This window comes from Neolamprologus multifasciatus, chromosome 23 (genome assembly GCF_963576455.1).
Source record: "Neolamprologus multifasciatus chromosome 23, fNeoMul1.2, whole genome shotgun sequence".
NCBI classification, from domain to species: domain Eukaryota; kingdom Metazoa; phylum Chordata; class Actinopteri; order Cichliformes; family Cichlidae; genus Neolamprologus; species Neolamprologus multifasciatus.
Window position 1 is genome coordinate 2,686,539 of NC_140460.1, and position 22,585 is coordinate 2,709,123.

The following is a 22,585-nucleotide window of genomic DNA, read 5'->3' on the forward strand; positions in this document are numbered from 1 at the left end:
TTTTCAACTTTAATTTATATATTTTATCTTATTCTTTCCCAGTTAAATTTACCCTTGATTCTAATTTGTGTTGTACAGTTATCTCATTTTTAACTTAATTTTTATATTTTATTTTATTCCTTCCTAGTTAAATTTACCCTTTTTAATTTTCATATTTATTTCCTATCTTATTCATAGCCTTTTCTTTTTTTTCTTTAGGTCACGAGCAGTTGTCTAAGCATTTCACTGCATATCGTACTGTGTATGACTGTGTATGTGACAAATAAAATTTGAATTTGAATTTGAACATGAAATGGATGGTAATACGACAAAAGACCTACAACAATAAGAACAAAAAATGTGTAATTTTACCAATTACCTTTTATTTAACCTTCAACAAACAGCCAAAAAACAAAAAGTGCCTAGATTAAGCTTGTAGTGTAGAGAATACTCCACTATTTATCACACAATTAGCTCATTATTACAGGAAATACTCAAGTTAACATGTCTCCTCAAGTCTGCAGCCTCTCCTGTGAGACTGACAAAGAAAGCAGCTTTACTTCTTGCTTTCTTTGACCAGTTGTTCCACTTCCTTCATGAAGCGCAGGCAGAGCTCATCCTGCCACGGCAGAGCAACACACTGAACCGCCACAGGTAGACCCTCGCCACCGGTCACTGCCTGAACACAAAACACACTCCTGTCACTTAATGCTCAGCAGCTGAACGCACCACCTAAATGTGTAATTTACTAAACAGGGCAAAAGAGCACAATCCCCAAATAGTGCTGAAAGGTGTTTACCTAGAAAAAAATGGATTTGCTGATTTCTTGGGGAAGTCATGTGTGTACATGTGTTTATCTGTGATCTCATGTATTGTCAAAGTGCATGCTGCTGAATTTGTGTAGATCCACCAGTAATAAGTGATGGTGTTGGAGCACAGGTGATGTGCTGAAAACCGTGTGCTGTTTACACTCCTGGAATTATAACTGTTTAAGTGGAGTATAATAAAACTTTAAAAGCACACTTTTACTTAATAAATTTTATCAAGATAAATACATTGTTTAGTATAATGTCCATCAAAGGTCTGATTCTTCTGAGGATGCGGTCTAAAATCAGTGCTGTCTTCCTGCCTGTTTCTCCATTTTTTGGCCGTTTCCCTTTGAACACTATTGCACAGGCTGTGAAACTGAAGAGCTGGAAGCAGTTTTGTTGCCGCTGGTATTGTGTGACTCCTTTAGGTTAGAGGCTCCAGGTCATCTCTGAAGCTATTGAGCAACTTTAGCATCAAGTGGCTTGGTAGCTCTGTACCTTGGAATTGTTCGTCTGCTTGCCTATCGATCCTGCTCAATGGTTCCACTTGCACATGTGTTGCAATCAGCTGATTTCAGTTCATATGCCAGAAGAGGAAAATAGTGACGCAGTCTACAGCGTGGATACAAACATTAAACACGGGAAAATGGATCATTTACAAAAGTCTCATTTTTTCATGCCAAAAGTTTGTCCTGACACAACGTGTTAGTAAATCTGGTTCTATGTTCTCACTCAGTCTTATCTCACTGGTACATGTTGCCTACCTCTTTGAAGAGTTTGTCCCACATGTCCTGATAACAGCCCTTATAGTGCTTGAGTTCCTCCTCATCCTTTGCGGTCACTGTGGAAACAGTGACTACACCCGCAGGAAAGGTAAGGAGATTGTAGAGTAACGTGTAGCTAACAGCAGCTTAAAACACAGAAAAGAAAAATCAATTACTTATAAAGAAACATAAACACTATTCTTAACCTTTACAAATGCAATTGTTGTTTAATTTAAATATAATTTAGTTAATGCAGTAATGCCTTTGCTTTGCTCTATATCCAGATCCAGGTTACTTTTTAAATCAAGTAATGTCTGGAGAGTCGTCCTCATCTTTGATGAAATGTCTCTTTTTTTCCTCTTTTCAAAGTTCAGTTGTGTTATAACGTGTAACTGTTTTGTACACTAAGAAGCTTGGAAATAAAAGTGTCTGGACTTCTTTAGGTTTCTTGAAGACGTTTCACCTCTCATTCGAGTAGCTTCTTCAGTTCCAGGAGCAGCTGGTGGAGAGTCCCAGATTTTAAGGCCCATGAGAGTGTCACCAAGAGGGTCATGGACCACCCATTGATTCTATACCTAATCACACCATCCAAGGTGTGAAAACGGGTGTAAGTCACAAGCAGCAATGACGCTTTTCTTTCCAAGCTCCTTAGACTACAGTGACCTGGATGACTGGGAATGTTCACAGACATGTTTTGTACACTGTCATTGTTTTTTTTTTTGTTTTTTATCATGTCTATCCGGTTCCCCAGTGAAGAAACTCTGAATCCACTACAACATGAACTACACCTTTAGCTAAACTTCATTTACAAATAGAAGTACTAAACACAATAAAAATTAAACTGGAAAAATAAAGTGGTTTTTTTATTAGTTACTGTTATCTTTTGCCTTTTATATTTTACATATCTTTGTAATTTTCAGAAACTATTAAAGTAACAATATCTGATCTAATTTGTGACTTTTGCTTCACATTTTAAACATCTTTAAAGTCCTGTAATTACATGTTTTTTAAAACAAAGTGATAGATACAGAAACTAAGTTGTCTGTCATACTGAGTGAATCATACTTGAAATTTTGCCACAGTATAAGAGGTTGTAGGCTGGTCCAATCACAGGACACAGCAGCACATCAATGTTGCAGCTCCTCCAATGTGCTATTGTCTCACGAATGTAGTCCTAAAGAAAACACAGGAAATCTCAATTTAATCTTCGCACTTTCATATGTGACCATGCATCATCAGCTGACAGTACCTCAACAGCAGCATGTTGCTTCCACAGCTCTGGAACAGATCTAAAAATGAAGCAGAACGTTTGGATATAATTCCTAGCACATGGAAATGTAACAAAGAAACTGAGATTCAAGCACAAATGAACAATTTCAAGGATACTGTCTCACCCAACTCCACAAACAGCACCAAAGTTGGCAGAAACACGAGGAAACTGCCAAAAAAAACCACCCCAAAATATGTCAATGTCAATTTAGATCTAAATGTCTACATCTCGGTCACAGAATTAGAGGACTCACCACGGGTTTGAGCAAGAATGAAATGGTTTTCTTCAACCACTTGGGAAAGCCGTAAGGAAAAACCTGAGGCTCCAGAGAAGGGTCCACAGGTCCCCCTTCCCTAAAATGAAAGAGATCATTGGCACAGGAGAAAACAGTCTGTTCAGAGACACTGAACTGAGAATTACTGTAATGGGTTAAAAAAGAACCACAACCCCATGTTGTTCATAAAGACAATGGCAGCATGGTGATGTTTAGTGGTTAGAACTAAAAAGAAACAAAATCTCTAAATGTTAGATGATTTAAGTTTAGAAAACAAATGGTAATAACTGACTTATTAAATGGAACAACTCACAGTTTTTGTAGCAGGGTGGTAGCTCCATCTGCTAAAATACCCTTTATCAATAGTTCAGGGAAAATTTGATCCATCTTCAGTGGACAGTAAGGGACGAGCTAAAGACACAAATATCAACACTGAGGACCTATGACTCATATCACATACGTGGCTTGACAGTGATCATAGTGTGTGTGGTGACGTCTTACTGTGTGCCCTGCTTGCTCTAGCAGAGCTTTGACCTCTCTGACGCTTCGGGCCATGCTTGGAAATGAATGCGTGTAGCCATCGCTTTCATAATAACCAATCCTTAGAGGTCTGGAGCTTCTGTATATCTAAGGGTCAATCATTTTTACTTCCTCAGTCAATTAAACATAATCAGTTTGCATTGATTACAGCCTGTAAAGAGTAATATAAAGTGAAGCATTAGGACATCTATGTATCTGCTTAATTTGTAGCTTTTAAACAAAATAATAATCATTAACAAAGTATATGAACCTCACAGTACAGGACACACCTCCATGTTAAAAGGTAATGGTGGAACAGTGGGGTCTAAAGAAAACATGTGGTCACAAAGAAGTGCCTGCATGCACAGAGCCAGGCTGTCCACATCTCTTGCCATGGGTCCAGGAGATGATGGCACTAGTTTCATACGAAATATAAAGCAGTCACTCAAATATTTGAGACAGTTTGTGTCTGTGAAATATTGCTATACAGTGGTTATGTAACTACATTTACTTTATATGTAAAGTAGATATGTTTCTTACCTGACTTTTGCCCTAGATAAATTGGACGAACCGCCTGTAAACTAATCATTACCCAAAAGTGTTAATAAAGATTAACTCAGCAATGTATAACAAATTTATGAAAACTGACTGAATGAGACCCACCTGAGCCGACCTGCAGTTGGTTTGAAGCCACAGATTCCACAGAAGGATGCAGGAATACGGATACTGCCACCTATATCAGTGCCTATACCAAGCAGGGAGCCCCCTCCCCCGATGAGAGCCCCCTCCCCACCAGATGAACCTCCAGAGGTCTTCTGGGGGTTATGAGGGTTCACAGTCTGCCCGTAGATAGGATTACTGCAGTGATAGCTGTCAACAGACAGTTAATGAGTCTTTGCATATTATTTTCATTCATATTTTCATTATTTGCACTTCCATTATTTGTCCTTTTCAGCGGGACATATATATATATATATATATATATATATATATATATATATATATATATATATATATATATATATACAAAAAAAAACAAACACCCAGCATGCCCCTGCGGGCGGTTTATCCTTCAAGCTCGGGTCCTCTACCAGAGGCCTGGGAGCTTGAGGGTCCTGCGCAGTATCTTAGCTGTTCCCAGGACTGCGCTCTTCTGGACAGAGATCTCCGATGTTATTCCCGGGATCTGCTGGAGCCACTCGCCTAGCTTGGGAGTCACCGCACCTAGTGCTCCGATTACCACGGGGACCACCGATACCTTCACCCTCCACATCCTCTCGAGCTCTTCTCTGAGCCCTTGGTATTTCTCCAGCTTCTCGTGTTCCTTCTTCCTGATATTGCTGTCATTCGGAACCGCTACATCGATCACTATGGCCGTCTTCTTCTGTTTGTCTACTACCACTATGTCCGGTTGGTTAGCCACCACCATTTTGTCCGTCTGTATCTGGAAGTCCCACAGGATCTTAGCTCGGTTAGCTCCAGGTTATACTCGGCACAGATGTTCCTGTACACTATGCCGGCCACTTGGTTATGGCGTTCCATGTATGCCTTGCCTGCTAGCATCTTGCACCCTGCTGTTATGTGCTGGATTGTCTCTGGGGCATCTTTACACAGCCTGCACCTGGGGTCTTGCCTGGTGTGATAGACCCCAGCCTCTATGGATCTTGTACTCAGAGCTTGTTCTTGTGCTGCCATGATTAGTGCCTCTGTGCTATCTTTCAGTCCAGCTTTGTCCAGCCACTGGTAGGATTTCTGGATATCAGCCACCTCCTCTATCTGCCGGTGGTACATACCGTGCAGGGGCCTGTCCTTCCATGATGGTTCCTCGTCTCCCTCCTCTTTCTTGGGTTTCTGCTGCCTGAGGTATTCACTGAGCACGCTGTCAGTTGGGGCCATCTTCGTGATGTATTCTTGGATGTTTGTTGTCTCATCCTGGACTGTGGTGCTGACACTCACCAGTCCCCGACCCCCTTCCTTCCGCTTAGCGTACAGCCTCAGGGTGCTGGACTTGGTGTGAAACCCTCCATGCATGGTAAGGAGCTTTCTTGTCTTTATGTCAGTGGCTTCTATCTCCTCCTTTGGCCAGCCTATTACCCCAGCAGGGTACCTGATCACGGGCAGGGCGTACATGTTGATGGCCCGGATCTTGTTCTTACCGTTCAACTGACTCCTCAGGACTTGCCTGACCCTCTGCAGGTACTTGGTGGTTGCAGCTTTCCTAGCGGCCTCTTCATGGTTCCCATTCGCCTGCGGGATCCCCAGGTACTTGTAACTGTCCTCTATGTCTGCAATGTTGCCTTCTGGTAGTTCAATCCCCTCAGTTCTGACTACCTTCCCTCTCTTTGTTACCATCCGACTACACTTCTCCAGCCCGAACGACATTCCAATGTCATTGCTGTATAGCCTGGTAGTGTGGATTAGTGAATCGATGTCTCGTTCACTCTTGGCATACAGCTTGATGTCATCCATGTACAGGAGGTGGCTGACAACTGCTCCGTTCCGTAGTTGGTATCCGTAGCCAGTCTTGTTAATGATCTCACTGAGGGGGTTCAGGCCTATGCAGAACAGCAGTGGGGACAGAGCATCTCCCTGGTAGATCCCGCACTTGATGGTGACTTGTGCTATGGGCTTGGAGTTGGCCTCTAGTGTTGTACGCCACATCCCCATTGAGTTCCTGATGAACGCTCTTAGGGTCCCATTGATCTTGTACAATTCTAGGCATTCCAGTATCCAGCTGTGGGGCATTGAGTCATAGGCCTTCTTGCAATCAATCCAGGCAGTGCACAGGTTGGTTAGTCTGGTCTTGCAGTCTCGGCTGACTGTTCTGTCTACCAGTAGCTGGTGTTTTGCGCCTCTGGTATTCTTGCCAATTCCTTTCTGTGTCCCGCTCATGTATTGACCCATGTGCCTGTTCATCTTAGCCGATATGATGCCTGACAGGAGCTTCCATGTAGTACTGAGGCAGGTTATTGGTCGGTAGTTGGAGGGGATGTACAGCGTAGCTGGATATCATAGTGGTTAAACTACACGCCTTTGGAGCAGAGGATCGCAAGTTCGATTCCTGCCTGGGGCTTCTGTATCCAGTAAGGGTCCTAAGGCTAGACCCCCTATGCTAAACGAGCCTACCGCAGACATGAGCGAGACAGATAAATATGAAGGCATGCCGGCTCTGACGTCGCCCGGATCAACAAGGTCCGTGTCAGGTGTTGAGGAACCAGGGCACCCTGACGAGAAGTGGGCTACTGGAACAAGAAGGCATCGGTGGGCAAGAGACGAAAACAGGGCGTTGTTGGAATGCTACTACGCAAGTAACCCCGGCGGAAGGGGCTACATGAATAGGATGAGGGACCTATAGATTCTTCGATACCCAACATCCACAATGACGGTGAAACAAATAGTAGCTGAGTGTTCCAACATTCGAAAGAAGGGACTGCTCTCACAGCTAGAGATTGACGAGGTACAACATAAATGCTACGGCAAGGAGGAGTCAGGACGCCAGGTCAGGGGGGAGATATCATCACCCCCACCCGAGACTGGGTACATAGCCCCATCGTTGAGTGCGAGAGGAACTGACCTGAAAGATAGGATCATGGCCAAGCTTGAAACCTAGACCCCCCGTAGCCGGTTACCAAGATTACGTGAAGTACCCTCAGAAGGTCTGCTAGATGATGTTAATGCAGCACTACGAACGATACCTACAGCCACGATTACCGACACTAACAAGCTGATCTACAATACGGCAGCAGTGATCAGTGAGATGCTTGGCTACAAGTTGAACAGTACATACATATATATACACACATATATGTATGTATATATATATATATATACAAACCGGATTCCAAAAAAGTTGGGACACCAAACAAATTGTGAATAAAAACTGAATGCAATGATGTGGGGATGGCAAATGTTAATATTTTATTCAGAATAGAACGTAGATGACAGATCAAAAGTTCAATCCGAGAAAATGTACCATTTGAAAGGAAAAATATGTTGATTCACAATTTCACGGTGTCAACAAATCCCAAAAAAGTTGGGACAAGTAGCAATAAGAGGCTGGAAAAAGTAAATTTGAGCATAACGAAGAGCTGGAAGACCAATTAACAGTAATTAGGTTAATTGGCAACATGATTGGGTATAAAAAGAGCTTCTCAGAGTGGCAGTGTCTCTCAGAAGACAAGATGGGTAGAGGATCACCAATTCCCACAATGTTGCGCAGAAAGATAGTGGAGCAATATCAGAAAGGTGTTACCCAGCGAAAGATTGCAAAGACTTTGCAGTTATCATCATCAACTGTGCATAACATCATCCGAAGATTCAGAGAATCTGGAACAATCTCTGTGCGTAAGGGTCAAGGGCATCCATACTGGATGTCCGTGATCTCCGGGCCCTTAAACGACACTGCACCACAAACAGGAATGCTACTGTAAAGGAAATCACAGAATGGGCTCAGGAATACTTCCAGAAACCATTGTCAGTGAACACAATCCACCGTGCCATCCGCCGTTGCCAGCTGAAACTCTACAGTGCAAAGAAGAAGCCATTTCTAAGCAAGATCCACAAGCTCAGGCGTTTTCACTGGGCCAGGGATCATTTAAAATGGAGTGTGGCAAAATGGAAGACTGTTCTGTGGTCAGACGAGTCACGATTCGAAGTTCTTTTTGGAAATGTGGGACGCCATGTCATCCGGACCAAAGAGGACAAGGACAACCCAAGTTGTTATCAACGCTCAGTTCAGAAGCCTGCATCTCTGATGGTATGGGGTTGCATGAGTGCGTGTGGCATGGGCAGCTTGCATGTCTGGAAAGGCACCATCAATGCAGAAAAATACATTCAGGTTCTAGAACAACATCTGCTCCCATCCAGACGTCATCTCTTCCAGGGAAGACCCTGCATTTTTCAACAAGACAATGCCAGACCACATTCTGCATCAATCACAACATCATGGCTGCGTAGGAGAAGGATCCGGGTACTGAAATGGCCAGTCTGCAGACCAGATCTTTCACCTATAGAGAACATTTGGCGCATCATAAAGAGGAAGGTGCGACAAAGGAGGCCCTAGACGATTGAACAGTTAGAGGCCTGTATTAGACAAGAATGGGGAGCATTCCTATTTCTAAACTTGAGAAACTGGTCTCCTCCGTCCCCAGACGTCTGTTGAGTGTTGTAAGAAGAAGGGTAGATGCCACACAGTGGTGAAAATGGCCTCGTCCCAACTTTTTTGGGATTTGTTGACACCATGACATTTTGAATCACCATATTTTTCCCTTAAAATGATAACTTTTCTCAGTTTAAACGTTTGTTCCATGATTTATATTCTATTCTGAATAAAATATTGACATTTGCCATCTCCACATCATTGCATTCAGTTTTTATTCACAATTTGTTTAGTGTCCCAGCTTTTTTGGAATCCGGTTTGTACATAACTTAGGCTTTACAACTAAGTTAACGCTGAAAGTTTGCCACATGTGGCCAACAGCAATGTTTTAATGTTCTTCGTTATTAAACATTCTTACTTACTTTTGACAGTTCACTCTTCGGCGGCTCCCTTCTGCCGTATTTTGCAGCAAAATTATCCACACCCACGCAGCGCTATGAATTGTGGGATATATGGGACCACGCTTGATATTTGGGGAAATCGACGGCGCATTTGGAGTATGCATTTGAAGTACACTTCGAATTGGGACAGCCGTCATCGCGTGGCGGTGACGTAATCACACTTAAAATGCGTACTTCAAGTGTGCAGACCCTGAATTGGGACACAGCTAGTGTTTCGAGTTTAGTTACTTTTGATATTATTAAATATATAACTATATTAACAACAATTTCAACCTTTATTATTGTCATGATGATCATGTCATAATTCCGTTTCATATATGAAACATTTTACAACAAAAAAAAACAAACAAAAAAAAAAATCAACAACAACCCAAAAACAAAGCCACCCCCCCCCCACCCCTCATCAGAGATCTTCGGGGCAGGTTTGAAAGATCAAATCAAATGTAATACGGCTTATTACAGGTATTTATTTTATTCATTTATAAATATCAATGTCAAACCACTACATTAGAAAAATAAATGGTTTGTTTTAATGTCATTGTCACAAAATTAGCAGATGAACAATACACATATATTGAATGTTATGGTCATTTTGGCCTAATAATTTCTTTGAAATGTCCTTTTTTTCCATGGTGGGCAGATTGCAAGTTGTACCTCAGAAAGTTTTGGTAACCCTCAACAAGCTTCTGGCATAGTTCTGTCTGGATATTTGACCGCTTTTCTTGTCTCATTCTTCTCCTGTCTGCATATATTGTATGTGTACATATTTAAGTATTTCACATAGTTTGCTTGTTTGTTTGTTTACTTGTAACCGTTTGAATAAATGTGTGACTTTTTTGTAATATTGTTTAGTATGCTTTTTGGTCTTTTTATTGTCTGTGAGGTTATTTTGGTCTATACAAATAAAGCAGACTTGCCTAATGATTTCACATTTTATTTTCTCAACAAGATCTAGCATGTTTGCTGTTATGGATATAAAGAAATATAAAGCATAGATGGGGATAGCAAGACAAAAAAACCCACATGGTTTATTAAATGAATGTATGAAAGAAAGATGAAAAATGAAAGAGTTAGAGTTCCTAAAGCCTTTAGGAAACAATCTAAGACCAAAATAAACACAAAATGATTAGACTGTACTTGTACTACTAAGATTCATCCACCATTTATGACTCGATTAGCTCATTATTACAGGAAATACTCAAGTTAACATGTCTCCTCTGAAGTCTGCAGCCTCTCCTGTGAGACTGAGAAAGAAAGCAGCTTTACTTCTTGCTTTCTTTGACCAGTTGTTCCACTTCCTTCATGAAGCGCAGGCAGAGCTCATCCTGCCACGGCAGAGCAACACACTGAACCGCCACAGGTAGTCCCTCGCCACCAGTCACTGCCTGAACACAAAAACACACACCTGTCACTTAACGCTCGGCAGCTGGACACACCACAGTCTCCTTCATCCACCTACTGACAAACTCTGAAACTACTAATACATTGTGTGTATATCTGCATGGCAACAAGAAATGTGACAATATTTCTAGTTACAATAGTCTGATATGTTTCATTTCTTGGTTTTGTGTATGGATGGGCCTTTTACATGTTGGTGTTAAAGGGTCTGTTTTATCATTATACCCACCACCACCACACTGGACATCTCTAAGTACATAAATTCTCCCGGAACCATGATGTAAAGTCATGTAAAGGCAGCTGATTTCCCTATCTCTTATACAGCATTTTCTTTAATAAAATGCAAGAAAAAAAAATGCTGGTTTCAATGTTCCCAGTCTAAGGGCGTTTTAACTTTAAACATATTGTCAACGTTTTGGTCATCTGTTTGTTAATTTGTTGGTTATTTATTGGAGATGCTTTTGAGGGTCCATTGTGGTTTCTCAATCCAACTATTGGAATAAACAACCAACACTGTGAAAACACTTAAATTTCTCTTACCCAATCGGTAACATTCAGAATAAAATTACGTGCCTCACAAATGTTTCACATGATGTTACTTATCAGGGCTGCAATATAGAGCTGTTGCATTAATTTAATTGCCATTTTGAAATACACAGAGGATTTGGGGAATGACATTAAGTAAAAGGTCCACTGATCTCTTACTGACACTATTGATTGATCCCCCATATTGGACATTTAACGTTAGTGAAACAGGTCAACAGCTGTAAGTTCTATGGCATCATAACATTATCATGGTCATCACAGTTCTATCCTGTTAAAGAAGCTCAGAAATGACCTCACTTTTAGAAAACCTAAGAGCGCTAACTTCCACTAACAAGCCAGGCTGGTCCAGGACAGAAAGATGCAGGTGGCTGAAACCTCCCCAGAAATTTATTCTATAATAAATTCATCTATAGTTTAGGCTTCACATCCGTGTCTCCTGAGAGATTATGCCTGCATGAAAACCTAGTCTTACAGTAGATCCAGCTCCATATATTTCATCAGTCTTCCCTCACTGGTATGTTTCACTTACCTCTTTAAAAACCTTGTTAAATTTGTCGGGATAGTGCTCGAATTCCTCCTCATCCTCTGCAGTCACTGTAGAAACAGTGACTACACCGGCAGGAAAGTTTAGGAGATTGTAGACAAATGTGTAATTGGTATTGACTGAAAAAAAAAAAAAAACATTGAATGATGAAGAATACTGAAAGAGAATTCTTTCTTTAACCCTTACAAATTTTGTTGCCATTTCATCAACTCATGATTTGGAAATTTTAATAAAAATGCATTCACATTGCCATTTGTCTTAATGTTCTAATCTACATGTAATTCTCTTAACAGAGTAATCTCTATAGCAATGGTGGGCAATTAATTTTCCCAAGGGGCTACATGTGAAACTACAACTGCCTTGGAGGGCTGCACTAATAAGTGGAACTTTGTGAATCTTTAAACAAACCAGCTCTGGATGAATGTTGCTCTCCATCTGGCTTGAAAGTAATTGCAACTTTCCCATGAAAGCGTTCATCAAGTTGTACAAATGCCTTCTATTCAGCATCGCAGGGCTTTGGAATGTCTTTGCCTTTCTTGTCACAACACCTCCCAGTGTATATTTCAATGCAAATGTAACAAAGTCAGCTCTGGTTCAAAATTTCAAAAATTTGTCAGGTTTGAACCACAGCAGAATGCTCTCCATAAACGCAGTACACCGCTTTCCTCGGGACTTCACTGAATACTAAGAGGGAATGTCTTGTAAAAACAAAAAGATCCCAGTATCAACACTACTTTCTGCATCATGTTTTTTTGTATGTCAGGTGACATCCTTCAGGGGTAACATACTAGCATCTCAGAAATGGCTCTTCCAAGATAAATGATAGGAAAGCTGTAATCTCTGGAACATGTACATTTTAGAAAACTAGCAGTCACCTAAAATATTTCTGATCTTATTTGTGACTTATGTTTAAAACTAAACATCTTATAGTTTACCTTGAGATTACAATTTGTTGAAAACAAAGTGACGCACAGACTATGCTGTTTTATTGTACTCAGTGTACCATACCTGAGGTTTTGCCACAGTATAAGAAGTTGTAGGCTGGTCCAATCACAGGACACAGCAGCACATCAATATTGCAGCTCCTCCAATGTGCTATTGTCTCATGAATGTAGTCCTGAAGAAAACACAGGAAATCTCAATTTCATCTTCACACTTTCATATGTGACCATGCATCATCAGCTGACAGTACCTCAACAGCAGCATGTTGCTTCCACAGCTCTGGAACAGATCTAAAAATGAAGCAGAACGTGTGGATATAATTCCTAGCACATGGAAATGTAGCAAAGAAACGAAGAATTGAGCACAAATGAACGATTTCAAGAATACTTTCTCACCCAACTCCACAAAGAGCACTCATTTTGGCAGAAGTGTGAGGAGACTGGGGTAAAAAAAGTTTTATCAGATTAAACTGTCAAGATCAAACTGATGTATGAATTCATATACATCTGTCAGAAAACGAAACAACGCACCACAGGTTTGAGGAGGAATGAAATTATTTTCTTCAACCACTTAGGAAGCCTGTATTCAAAAACTTGTGGCTCCAGACAAGGGTCCACAGGGCCCCCCTTCCTAAAATTAAAAAAGGAATCTTTGGCTCATGGGGAAGTAGTCTGTTCAAAGAAACTGAAGTAAAAATTACTGTAATGGTTCCAAAAAGAAGCACAAGCCCATGTGGCCTATAAACAATGTCAGAATGGCGATGTTCACTGGTTAGCACTGAAACAAAAATTACATTTCTAACTATTAGATGATGTAAGTTAACAAGAACATATTAAGTAATTATATTAAAAAAAAGGTCCAACTCACAGTTTTTGTAGCAGGGTGGTAGTTCCATCTGCCAATAAGCCCCTAAGCCACAGCTCAGGGACAATTTCATTCATCCTCAGTGGACAGTAAGGGACAAACTAAAGACATAAATAATATTAAAGACATATGGCTCACACAACACACTTGACCGCAATCAGTGTGTGTGGTGACGTCTTACTGTGTGTCCCGCCTGCTCTAGCAGAGCTTTGACCTCTCTGACGCTTCGGGCCATGCTTGGAGATGGATGCGTGTACCCATCGTTTTCCAAATAACCAATCCTTAGAGGTTTGGTGGTTCTGTATATCTAAGGGTCAATCATTTTGATTTTTTGAGTCAATTAAACATAATTAGATGGCCTTTAGTTAACTTTTTTTTAAATATAAATGTTAATGTATTGTTTATTCTAAGACATTAATACATTTAATAAGTGTGTTAAGACAATAAGCCATTTCATTCAATTACAAGTTTGAACATTTAGTAACTATCTGGTCAAAGTCCAGTAAAATAATCCTGAACAGTCTTCATTTCACCTTCACCTTTCAACTTCACCTTCTAGCACCTGGCGTCCACATAAGTGGACATCACATTTTGGGTTGTCTAGACCAAAATATTAAATTTTGCTCAATAAGGGCCTGATGTCCACTTACAAGGGTATTGTCCTGCCACTGTTCTATCGAAATTTTAAATGAATATCCTCATATGTGGCTGCCATTTTTCTTAAAAACAAAAATATGGTAAAAAAAAAAAAAAAAATCTGGTAATTCTTTGTTTTTACATTCATCGGGTCCCAATCAGCCCAAATATCAAAGCGAAATTAAAAATGCATGCCATGGAAGAGTTCGTGTCTTAGGAGTTTAAATAAGAAAAATCCAACAAACCACCTACAAAAATATCCAAAGCAAACAAAAGCATGTTTATTTATGTAAACAATATCTTGTTGTTTAAGAGTGAAAAAAAGATCATACGCTAGCTTATCAGGCAATTACAAAAACTGTCATCAACAGACACACCTCCATATTAAAAGGTAATGGTGGAACAGTGGGGTCCAAAGAAAACATGTGGTCACAAAGAAGTGCCTGCATGCACAGAGCCAGGCTGTCCACATCTCTTGCCATGGGTCCAGCAGATGACGACACTAGTTTAATATATAACAAAAAGCAGTAAACAAAATTCCCAGACTGTGGAATATTGCAAGACAGCAGTTATGTAACGTCGCATTTTATTTTGTTTAGTAAGTAGATATGTCACTTACCTGTCTTTTGCCCTCGATAAATTGGACGAACTCCCTGTAAACTAATCATTACACAAAAGGTGTTAACAAACTTAAAAGTTAATATATAAAACATAAAACTCAGCAATGGATAATAATTTTCCAGGAAACTGACTGAATGAGACCCACCTGAGCCGACCTGCAGTTGGTTTGAAACCACAGATTCCACAGAAGGATGCAGGAATACGGATACTGCCACCTATATCAGTGCCTATACCAAGCAGGGAGCCCCCTCCCCCGATGAGAGCCCCCTCCCCACCAGATGAACCTCCAGAGGTCTTCTGGGGGTTATGAGGGTTCACAGTCTGCCCGTAGATAGGATTACTGCAGTCATAGCTGAATGTGGCCAAAGACATATGGGTAATGAGTCCTTGCATATTATGCACACTTGTAATGGGCAAAGACAACTAAATAAGTGGTCATAGTATTTAAATGTACTCCAGATTTATGTCAATCTCTAATAAAAGATTTACCTCAAAAGAGCTTGAGGCAAGTTGGTTTTCACAAAGGGAATAGCTCCTTGTTTCTTCAGGACTTGAACAAGCACACTGTCCTTTTCAACGGGCTGGTCCAGGTTAATGACCACACCACAAGAACAGTCATGATCCTTGTGTTGGAATAAAACAAAGACAATAATTGTACATCAAATACCTGAGCTATGATGCTCAAGAATACTATACTCAGTACTGTTTACACTGAGTAGGAGACGCTCTGTATCTCATTGTACATCTGTATAGTGACAATAAAAGCATTCTGCTCTAGTCTATAACATACTTACTAATACTGATGGGTACAGAAGAGGATTAGGACCAACGGGAAAAAAAGTGGGCACGTCTATTTTTTTTCTTCTTTTCCAGAATTCTGAGAAAAGAAGAAAAAAAAGGCGTGCCCACTTTTTTTTCCCGTTGGTCCTAATCCTCTTCTGTAGATGGGAAATACCTTAAATGCAATATTTTCTTTGATGCTAACTGGAACTCCGTACAAGAGACCATCCTTGTTGGAGCCAACAGTTGTCAGCTGGTCCAAACTCTCCAGCAAAATTTCAGTGCAGCAGTTCAGCTTTTTGTTTACAGCCAGAGTCTGTTGAAAGGAAACATGCACAGACAGTTTCAGACAAACATATCAATCTTTGTAAGCCCTCTGTGGAATATTAAAGTCTTATTGGAAACTCAAATATTTCTTTGGCACATGAATCTGATTTGCTTTCATAAATATTATGACCAAATGTCTATAAACTTTAACTGTAGCAAAGACACAAGTGTAAGTAATAAGAAATACCTAGTTAGCTGAGAGTATACCTAAAGTAGAACACTGATACAAGACTGGAAAATGTAATTGATTATTTAGTGTAGACAGTCTCGGTCGTTGTGTCCTGGGGCAAGACACTTCACCTACTGCCTACTGGTGATGGCGCAATATGGCAGCCTCGCTTCTGTCAGTCTGCCCCAGGGCAGCTGTGGCTACAACTGTAGCTGCCTCCACCAGTGTGTGAATGTGAGAGTGAATGAATAGTGGAATTGTAAAGCGCTTTGAGGGGTCCCGAAAAGCGCTATATAAATGCAATCCATTATTATTATTATTATTAGACATTAGCTTTTGCTCTATTTTATCCATTATGTAAGCTCTGTGTTATGTTAGGTCAGGGGTGGGCAACTCCAGGTCTCGAGGGCCGGTGTCCGGCAGGTTTCAGATCTCACCCTGGGTCAACACACCTGAATCACATGATTAGTTCAATACGAGGCCTCTGGAGAACTTCAGGACATGTTGAGGAAGTCATTTAGCCATTTGAATCAGCTGTGTTGGATCAAGGACATGTCTAAAACCTGCAGGACACTGACCCTCGAGGCCTGGAGTCGCCCACTCCTGTGTTAGGCAGTGAACCTTTGCGTCATGCTGAACACTGAACCTTTTCCATGTAAGAGTAAAACACATCCTCGGGGGTAAGTGAGCCTTCCTTCAGTTGCTTTGTCACTTCAGATAAAGACAGGGCCAGGATAAAAGAAGAGTCAGTGGTTGGATGCTAGAAGACACACAAAGAACCATGTCAGACAAAAGCTGCAACAAAGAACTAAAACTGTATGGATCTACAGAATCAAGATTCTTTATTTGCCAGTGTTGCATCTCCCTACCAAATTTAATAAAAGACAGCTTGCTAATAATGAAATAAACAGCAATGAAGACATATAGAAGGAAAAACCCATCATAAATTGTGTAGACAACAATGTGAACAGAACCAGAACAGGCTCAATAAAACTCAGCACTGACTTTTGTATGGACCTATCAGAGAGATGAATTGCTCAAAAGCATTTTGAGTAACTCATTGCATTTAGGAATGGAAGCATGTTCAAGATGACCTGCTCAAAATTGTGAAGAAACGTGATTTATGTGACTAAACGTGGCATGACTGACAGTGCCAGATGTTCCGATCTCAGTATTTTAAACGCTACTGATCTACTGAAGTTTTGAAAATGCCTTGTTGATGTTCCTGGCAGGCTCCTGTATTTCTTATTATGCTTATAAATCACATCAGGGGCAGAAAAGTAGCTTCTGCAAGGGTTTCCTTAGAATAACAGAAAAACCATATTTACTTCTAAAGAAAAAAACAAATACCTGACTGTATTAATTTTCGGATGGCTGCTTTGCTACATTAGTGCAAGATAATGCACTAATGTAACAAAGTTCAAATCTTCTTCTTGGTGTTATTGAGTTCACTGTACTCTTCTTCTGTATCTGGTCTCTAAAGTCACCAGAATCGAATCAAATAGAGGACCTTTTGTCATGGTCCGCGGCTCGGTGTCCGAGGAGCTGATGGGATGCCCACGCCCACGGGTGTAGCTGTTAACTCCACACCTGCATCCCATCTCAGGCGATTAGCAGGTGGACTATTTGATCCAGCCCAGCCAGCTACTCCACGCCAGTCCGTTAGTCGTCTCACAGCGGTAACGTACACACGTTCACGCGGTTGTGAAAACCCTCATTTACCTGAACAAACGCTAATCTTTTCCTTTGCGCTCAGGTAACAGCTCGGCGTGTTTTTGAGCCACCTGCCCGTCTGGAGTTTGGATCGCCAGGTGTTGTGCCGGTACCAATCACCTCTACTTTCCTGGAGCTCCCCCGCGGACCCTCACCCCTCCCTCCGGCTCCCACGGCCCCGCTTTGACTGTAAGACTCATACTCTCCCCCACGTATGCTGCTATTTCCCCGCTCCCCAGTAACTCTCATCCTCTTTCTGTTGCAGCCTCCCACAGTCCCGATTACAGCGTTCCTGCGTAAGTCATCCCCCGGTCCCTTGGTTTTTCTAGTTTCTCGCGTGTTTTCCTTTGACCCTTCCGGGACACCTTTAGTTGAAATAAAGTTTATTTTTCGTACTCCTGTGCGTGTTGTCTCTGCTTCTGGGTCCAGCTTGTGTACTGAACTTCGGTTCATGACACCTTTATGGTGTGTTGGAATAGGAGATTTGCATTATAGATGTACAGCCAACAACTCACCAAAACTATATGTTATTGTGTCAATTTGGATCAAAACTCTAAGAAAACAACTAGTTGAATCTCTGCCAGGAAGAATTTTGGGGTGGGGGGAGGCTTTAAAAGAAAAGGTAATCTAAACCAGTAATGGCAAGGTATTTCAAATAACTTCTCCACAGAGTGTAAATGCAAAAGACAATCTGGAAATAGCAGTAGATTATTATCGCTGTGTTTGTCCTGCTAAGTTTATTTTTTAATGCTTAAGGTAAGCCTGCTGACAACAAAAGCTGTCAGTGATCTGATAAATTATGTCAAAAACACCATCAGGTTTGAACTAAAAGCAGAAAATTCAATGTTTAACTTTCCCCCCAAAAAAACCTAAATTAAGGCTGAACTCTCACCAACTCTTTGTACCGGAGCACCGCCTGCTCTCCCCGCTGCAAGCTCTCCTCTCTCCTGTTTTTGGCTCTCCTGATCTTTTCCTCTGCCTTTCGGTGGCTGCTGAACTTTTTCACCAACACAACCACGGATCCCACTGCACAGGCAACACCAGTGAGCAGAGCCGCCGTCTGACTGTCCATCTTCACTCCCTTGAGAAAATGCTGAATGTTCTGCAAGGCTTGCATCTTTGTCCTGTCACTGCAACTCCAGTTTTAAAAACGACAGGTCGGCCTTAGTCAGGCTTAATCAGCTACCATCTCTCACATGGACTTTTTAATGTCTACAGCAGGAGTGGGCGACTCCAAGCCTCGAAGGTGGGTGTCCTGCAGGTTTTAGATTTGTCATTGATCCAACCAAGGGCGTAGATTTGGCATGGACGGAAGGGACATGTCCCCACCAATATCCAGCGATTACTGAATTGTCCCCACCAATAATTTGATCTCTTCGAGTAAAGAAAAACTAACCCGATAGAAAGAAAAAAACGATCTGTCAGCATCTCATTCACCCAGCGGTGCAGAAAGAGTTAAATTACATTCTCTACTGGAGTCCTAGTCATGTGACAAATATGGCCAATGTGATTGGCTGAGCCTTTCAGGGAGCTCTGTTTAGTTTCAGCAGCGGCAAGCCTGCGCTGCCAGGAGGAGAGGAGGACGGCAGCAAAGAGGAAGAACCTGGATATAAGAAAGTAATTTTCAAAGAAACCTGTAAGTCACTTAAAGCCAAGTTCATTCATAAAATGTGTCCGTCATAATAACGTTACAGGCTATGCTAGGCTTTGGCCCACATCAGTCTAAAATTGTATGTAACCATGAATAACGTGTTTGGGAAACTAACTTCACAACATGCAGCACTATTAATTATCTCAGTCTCAGAGCAGCATTTCTAATTTTGATTGAAACTGTCAGAGAAAACGGCAGCCTCGAGTAAGCCCGGATATTAGTTTACAGAGGCTGTTAAAATTATATGTCTAACGTTAAATGTTGGTGACACAATAATTTCATCCTAATGGTGCTGACATATTCATAGGGTTAATTTTTGAGACAAAATATCATGAGGTTGTCATGATGGTGATACAAGATCACAGGTGAAATTGGATGATGACTTGATGGTTCATGGCTGTATTTGAAGCACATGTGTGACTGCATGTATGTGGAATGTCTCACTGTTATTTATCAGGTGACAGAGGCAGCTCTGCCATGTTGTAGCTCGGACAGAGGTGAAGATGCGAGGTCACAGGTGACTGACTGATGATTTGGTGCTATAGATTAACTAGTATTTAGTATCATGATAATTGTTAGGCTGCTGATGTAAATTGATTCATTAGTGTATATTTGACAAAGAATCTGAATTGACACGTCTCACTTTTTATATGGCACGAATCCATGTGTTATTTTATCAGGTGGCAATATGTCCTAGTGCAGTCAGAGAGGACATAACATATAACATTATAACATAAGATTCAGATAATTATTTATTAAAAGGTAGACATCGTAAATGAGAATATGAAAGAAAAGTATTTCTTTGTGCCCCCTTTTCCCTGTTAATGCCATACATGCCCCCCTGGCAAAACTTTGCTAGACCCGCCCCTGCACAGTTACCAGCTGTCGGCTATGTAAAAAAGGATCCTGGTATTATTTGCCTCTGAGAAACAGTTCATAACTTCCCTTCAGTTCATTCATGTCACCTAAAAGGTAAACCTGTTTCTCCATCACCAGTTCAGCTCTGATGATTCAGTAAGGACATCTCCTGGTTTCATCTTCATGTTTCCCTCTCACCAAACCGACATCATGACCAGCAGCTTTACAGCTGTGGATCCAGCAAACATCAGCTGATACGAGAAATTAATATTAAATAAATTCTAACAACAGCTGATCAAGCTTAAACGTGCTGCTGTTGTTTAGTGCGACATCCGCTGGTTTTTCTTTCTGGTGCAAAGTTGGCGAGCCTGGTTCTGCCGGAGGTTTCTTCCTGTTAAAAGGGAGTTTTCCCTTCCCACTGTCGCCAAAGTGCTTGCTCATAGGGGGTCATATGATTGTTGGGTTTTTCTCTGTATCTATTATTGTATGATCTACTGTACAACATAAAGCGCCTTGAGGTGACTGTTGTTGTGATTTGGAGCTATATAAATAAAATTGAATTGAAAAATGTTTATAGAGGTCATACTTCTATCAAGGGGTATACATTTGTCATGACTGACTTGAGTAGCTGAGTAAGTTAAAGGGTTGCTAGATCAAGACTAGCAACCGTAAAATGGAGAAACCTTCTAGCGTGCATCAAGACTTAAAACATGGAGCAGTTGAGTCAGTTTTAATTCTCACATGTTTAAACTGCCTTGCTCACTACTGCTCAGGTTACCTGTTGGGACGTTTTGAACAAAAAGCCTGTCTTCTAAAAGCTATATTGAACTTCTGGAACTTTTTTTTCAATAATATCAATAATACATGAGTTCAAAATACAGTCGTGGAATGTGGAAGCTGCTCTCTTCTGTTGTTTTTTGGCTAATTTTATTACGTGCTGTAAATTCCTTAATTCCATTGCTCATAAAATACATTCACAATAATTATCACTGGTTCAAACTCACAGTTTGAATACAAAGGGCATTATATGGTGTCCATTTCCAAACGTACAATCTGAAAAAAAGTCTACATTTGTTTTGTACATTTTTTTTTACTGAAGCTCATAATTGCAACAAAGTGACAACAAAGCCCAAAACTTGTGACAACCAATCCTATATAAGGGTTTCAATCATCAACAATGCATGCAAGTGAAACAGTGTGACAACCAACCCCAGTCAACCCTACTGGCAGTGCAGAGGATGCTCAACCCTTTGACACATTTAAATAGCATTTATGGGGAAAAACTCAAGTTAACATGTCTCCTCTGAAGTCTGCAGTCTTTCATGTGAGACTCAGAAAGAAAGCAGCTTTACTTCTTGCTCTGTTTGACCAGTTGTTCCACTTCCTTCATGAGGCGCAGGCAGAGTTCATCCTGCCACGGCAGAGCAACACACTGGACCGCCACAGGCAGACCCTCGCCTCCAGTCACTGCCTGAACACAAAAACACACACCTGTCACTTAACGCTCAGCAGCTGAACATACCAGTCTTTTGCCTTCACCTACTGACAAACTGTGGAATTTCAGATACAGATTGTGCATACGTGCAAGGCCAGAAGACCTGCAAAAAGACTAAGATGAGACAATAAATGACAGAACCACAAGGAAATGATACAAAACACTGACAAATTTTGGAGTCACAATACTCTGATCTGGTTCAGTTCTTGGTTCTGTGTAGGATGGATCAAATTGGACAATGACCTTTCCGAAAGCACTGGAGGGTTGCCCATTATTGGACATTCTTTATGAGATAAGATGACATAGCCTTTATTTGTCAGTTGCAGTTACCCACAACCGAGATTCAGATTCAGAAGACTTTATTTATCCCCAAGGGGAGATTAAGAGACTGACTTTGCCGACCGTACATACAATAGACAAACATCACATTGGGGAGACAGGCTAGGTAGCTGGCCGGTCAGCTACACGAGCAGCGACCCGGGACCGAACAATGGAAAAATGCACAACATCAGGAAAGACAAGGAGAAAAAAGAACTCCCCCCAGACTGAGCTCCAACAGGGAGATCAGTTTGAGAACAGAAAAAAAAACACCTCAGCGCATAGCACATGAAAAACTCTTAATACACCATAGAAACACATGACAAGCAACAGGGATGGATAAAAGGTGAGAGACAGCCACTGTAGACAGCGCATCCAGGCCTGCAGCATATGCGCTGGTCCCCTGTGATCCACCGTCTGCATTGGGAGGGGATAAGCATTGAAGGCATTTGGAAGGGGAGGGGGGGTGAATGTATATCTGTGTGTGTGTCCAGAGTTCAGCTGAGAGAGTATCCTTTGCCCTGCCAGGCTAAGTAAACAGTCTTCCAG

At 41.2% G+C, this 22,585-nt stretch overlaps 1 protein-coding gene across 7 annotated transcripts in view; it reads right to left on the reverse strand.

Annotated features, from left to right (window-relative positions):
• Window positions 1-342: 342 nt before the first annotated feature.
• LOC146490693 (vitamin D3 hydroxylase-associated protein-like) overlaps window positions 343-22,585 on the reverse strand; it is a 35,439-nt gene continuing 13,196 nt past the window's right edge. For 3 of the 7 annotated variants that reach the window (XM_085150169.1, XM_085150172.1, XM_085150173.1), the window contains 12 exons: window positions 15,215-15,348; window positions 14,871-15,077; window positions 14,724-14,764; window positions 14,482-14,606; window positions 3,598-3,723; window positions 3,410-3,507; window positions 3,076-3,175; window positions 2,947-2,990; window positions 2,802-2,841; window positions 2,618-2,726; window positions 1,553-1,698; window positions 343-658 (listed from right to left, as the gene is read on the reverse strand). In XM_085150169.1, coding sequence (XP_085006295.1) covers window positions 536-658; window positions 1,553-1,698; window positions 2,618-2,726; window positions 2,802-2,841; window positions 2,947-2,990; window positions 3,076-3,175; window positions 3,410-3,507; window positions 3,598-3,723; window positions 14,482-14,606; window positions 14,724-14,764; window positions 14,871-15,077; window positions 15,215-15,348 — 1,293 coding nt within the window. In that variant the 3' untranslated portion in view covers window positions 343-535. Of the gene's footprint in view, window positions 659-1,552; window positions 1,699-2,617; window positions 2,727-2,801; window positions 2,842-2,946; window positions 2,991-3,075; window positions 3,176-3,409; window positions 3,508-3,597; window positions 3,724-9,078; window positions 10,560-11,647; window positions 11,782-12,670; window positions 12,780-12,854; window positions 12,895-12,999; window positions 13,044-13,134; window positions 13,235-13,471; window positions 13,570-13,649; window positions 13,776-14,481; window positions 14,607-14,723; window positions 14,765-14,870; window positions 15,078-15,214; window positions 15,349-15,680; window positions 15,822-16,647; window positions 16,762-18,606; window positions 19,454-22,585 lie in introns of those variants that run through there. The other 4 variants (XM_085150170.1, XM_085150171.1, XM_085150167.1 and 1 more) reach the window with 4 other exon arrangements.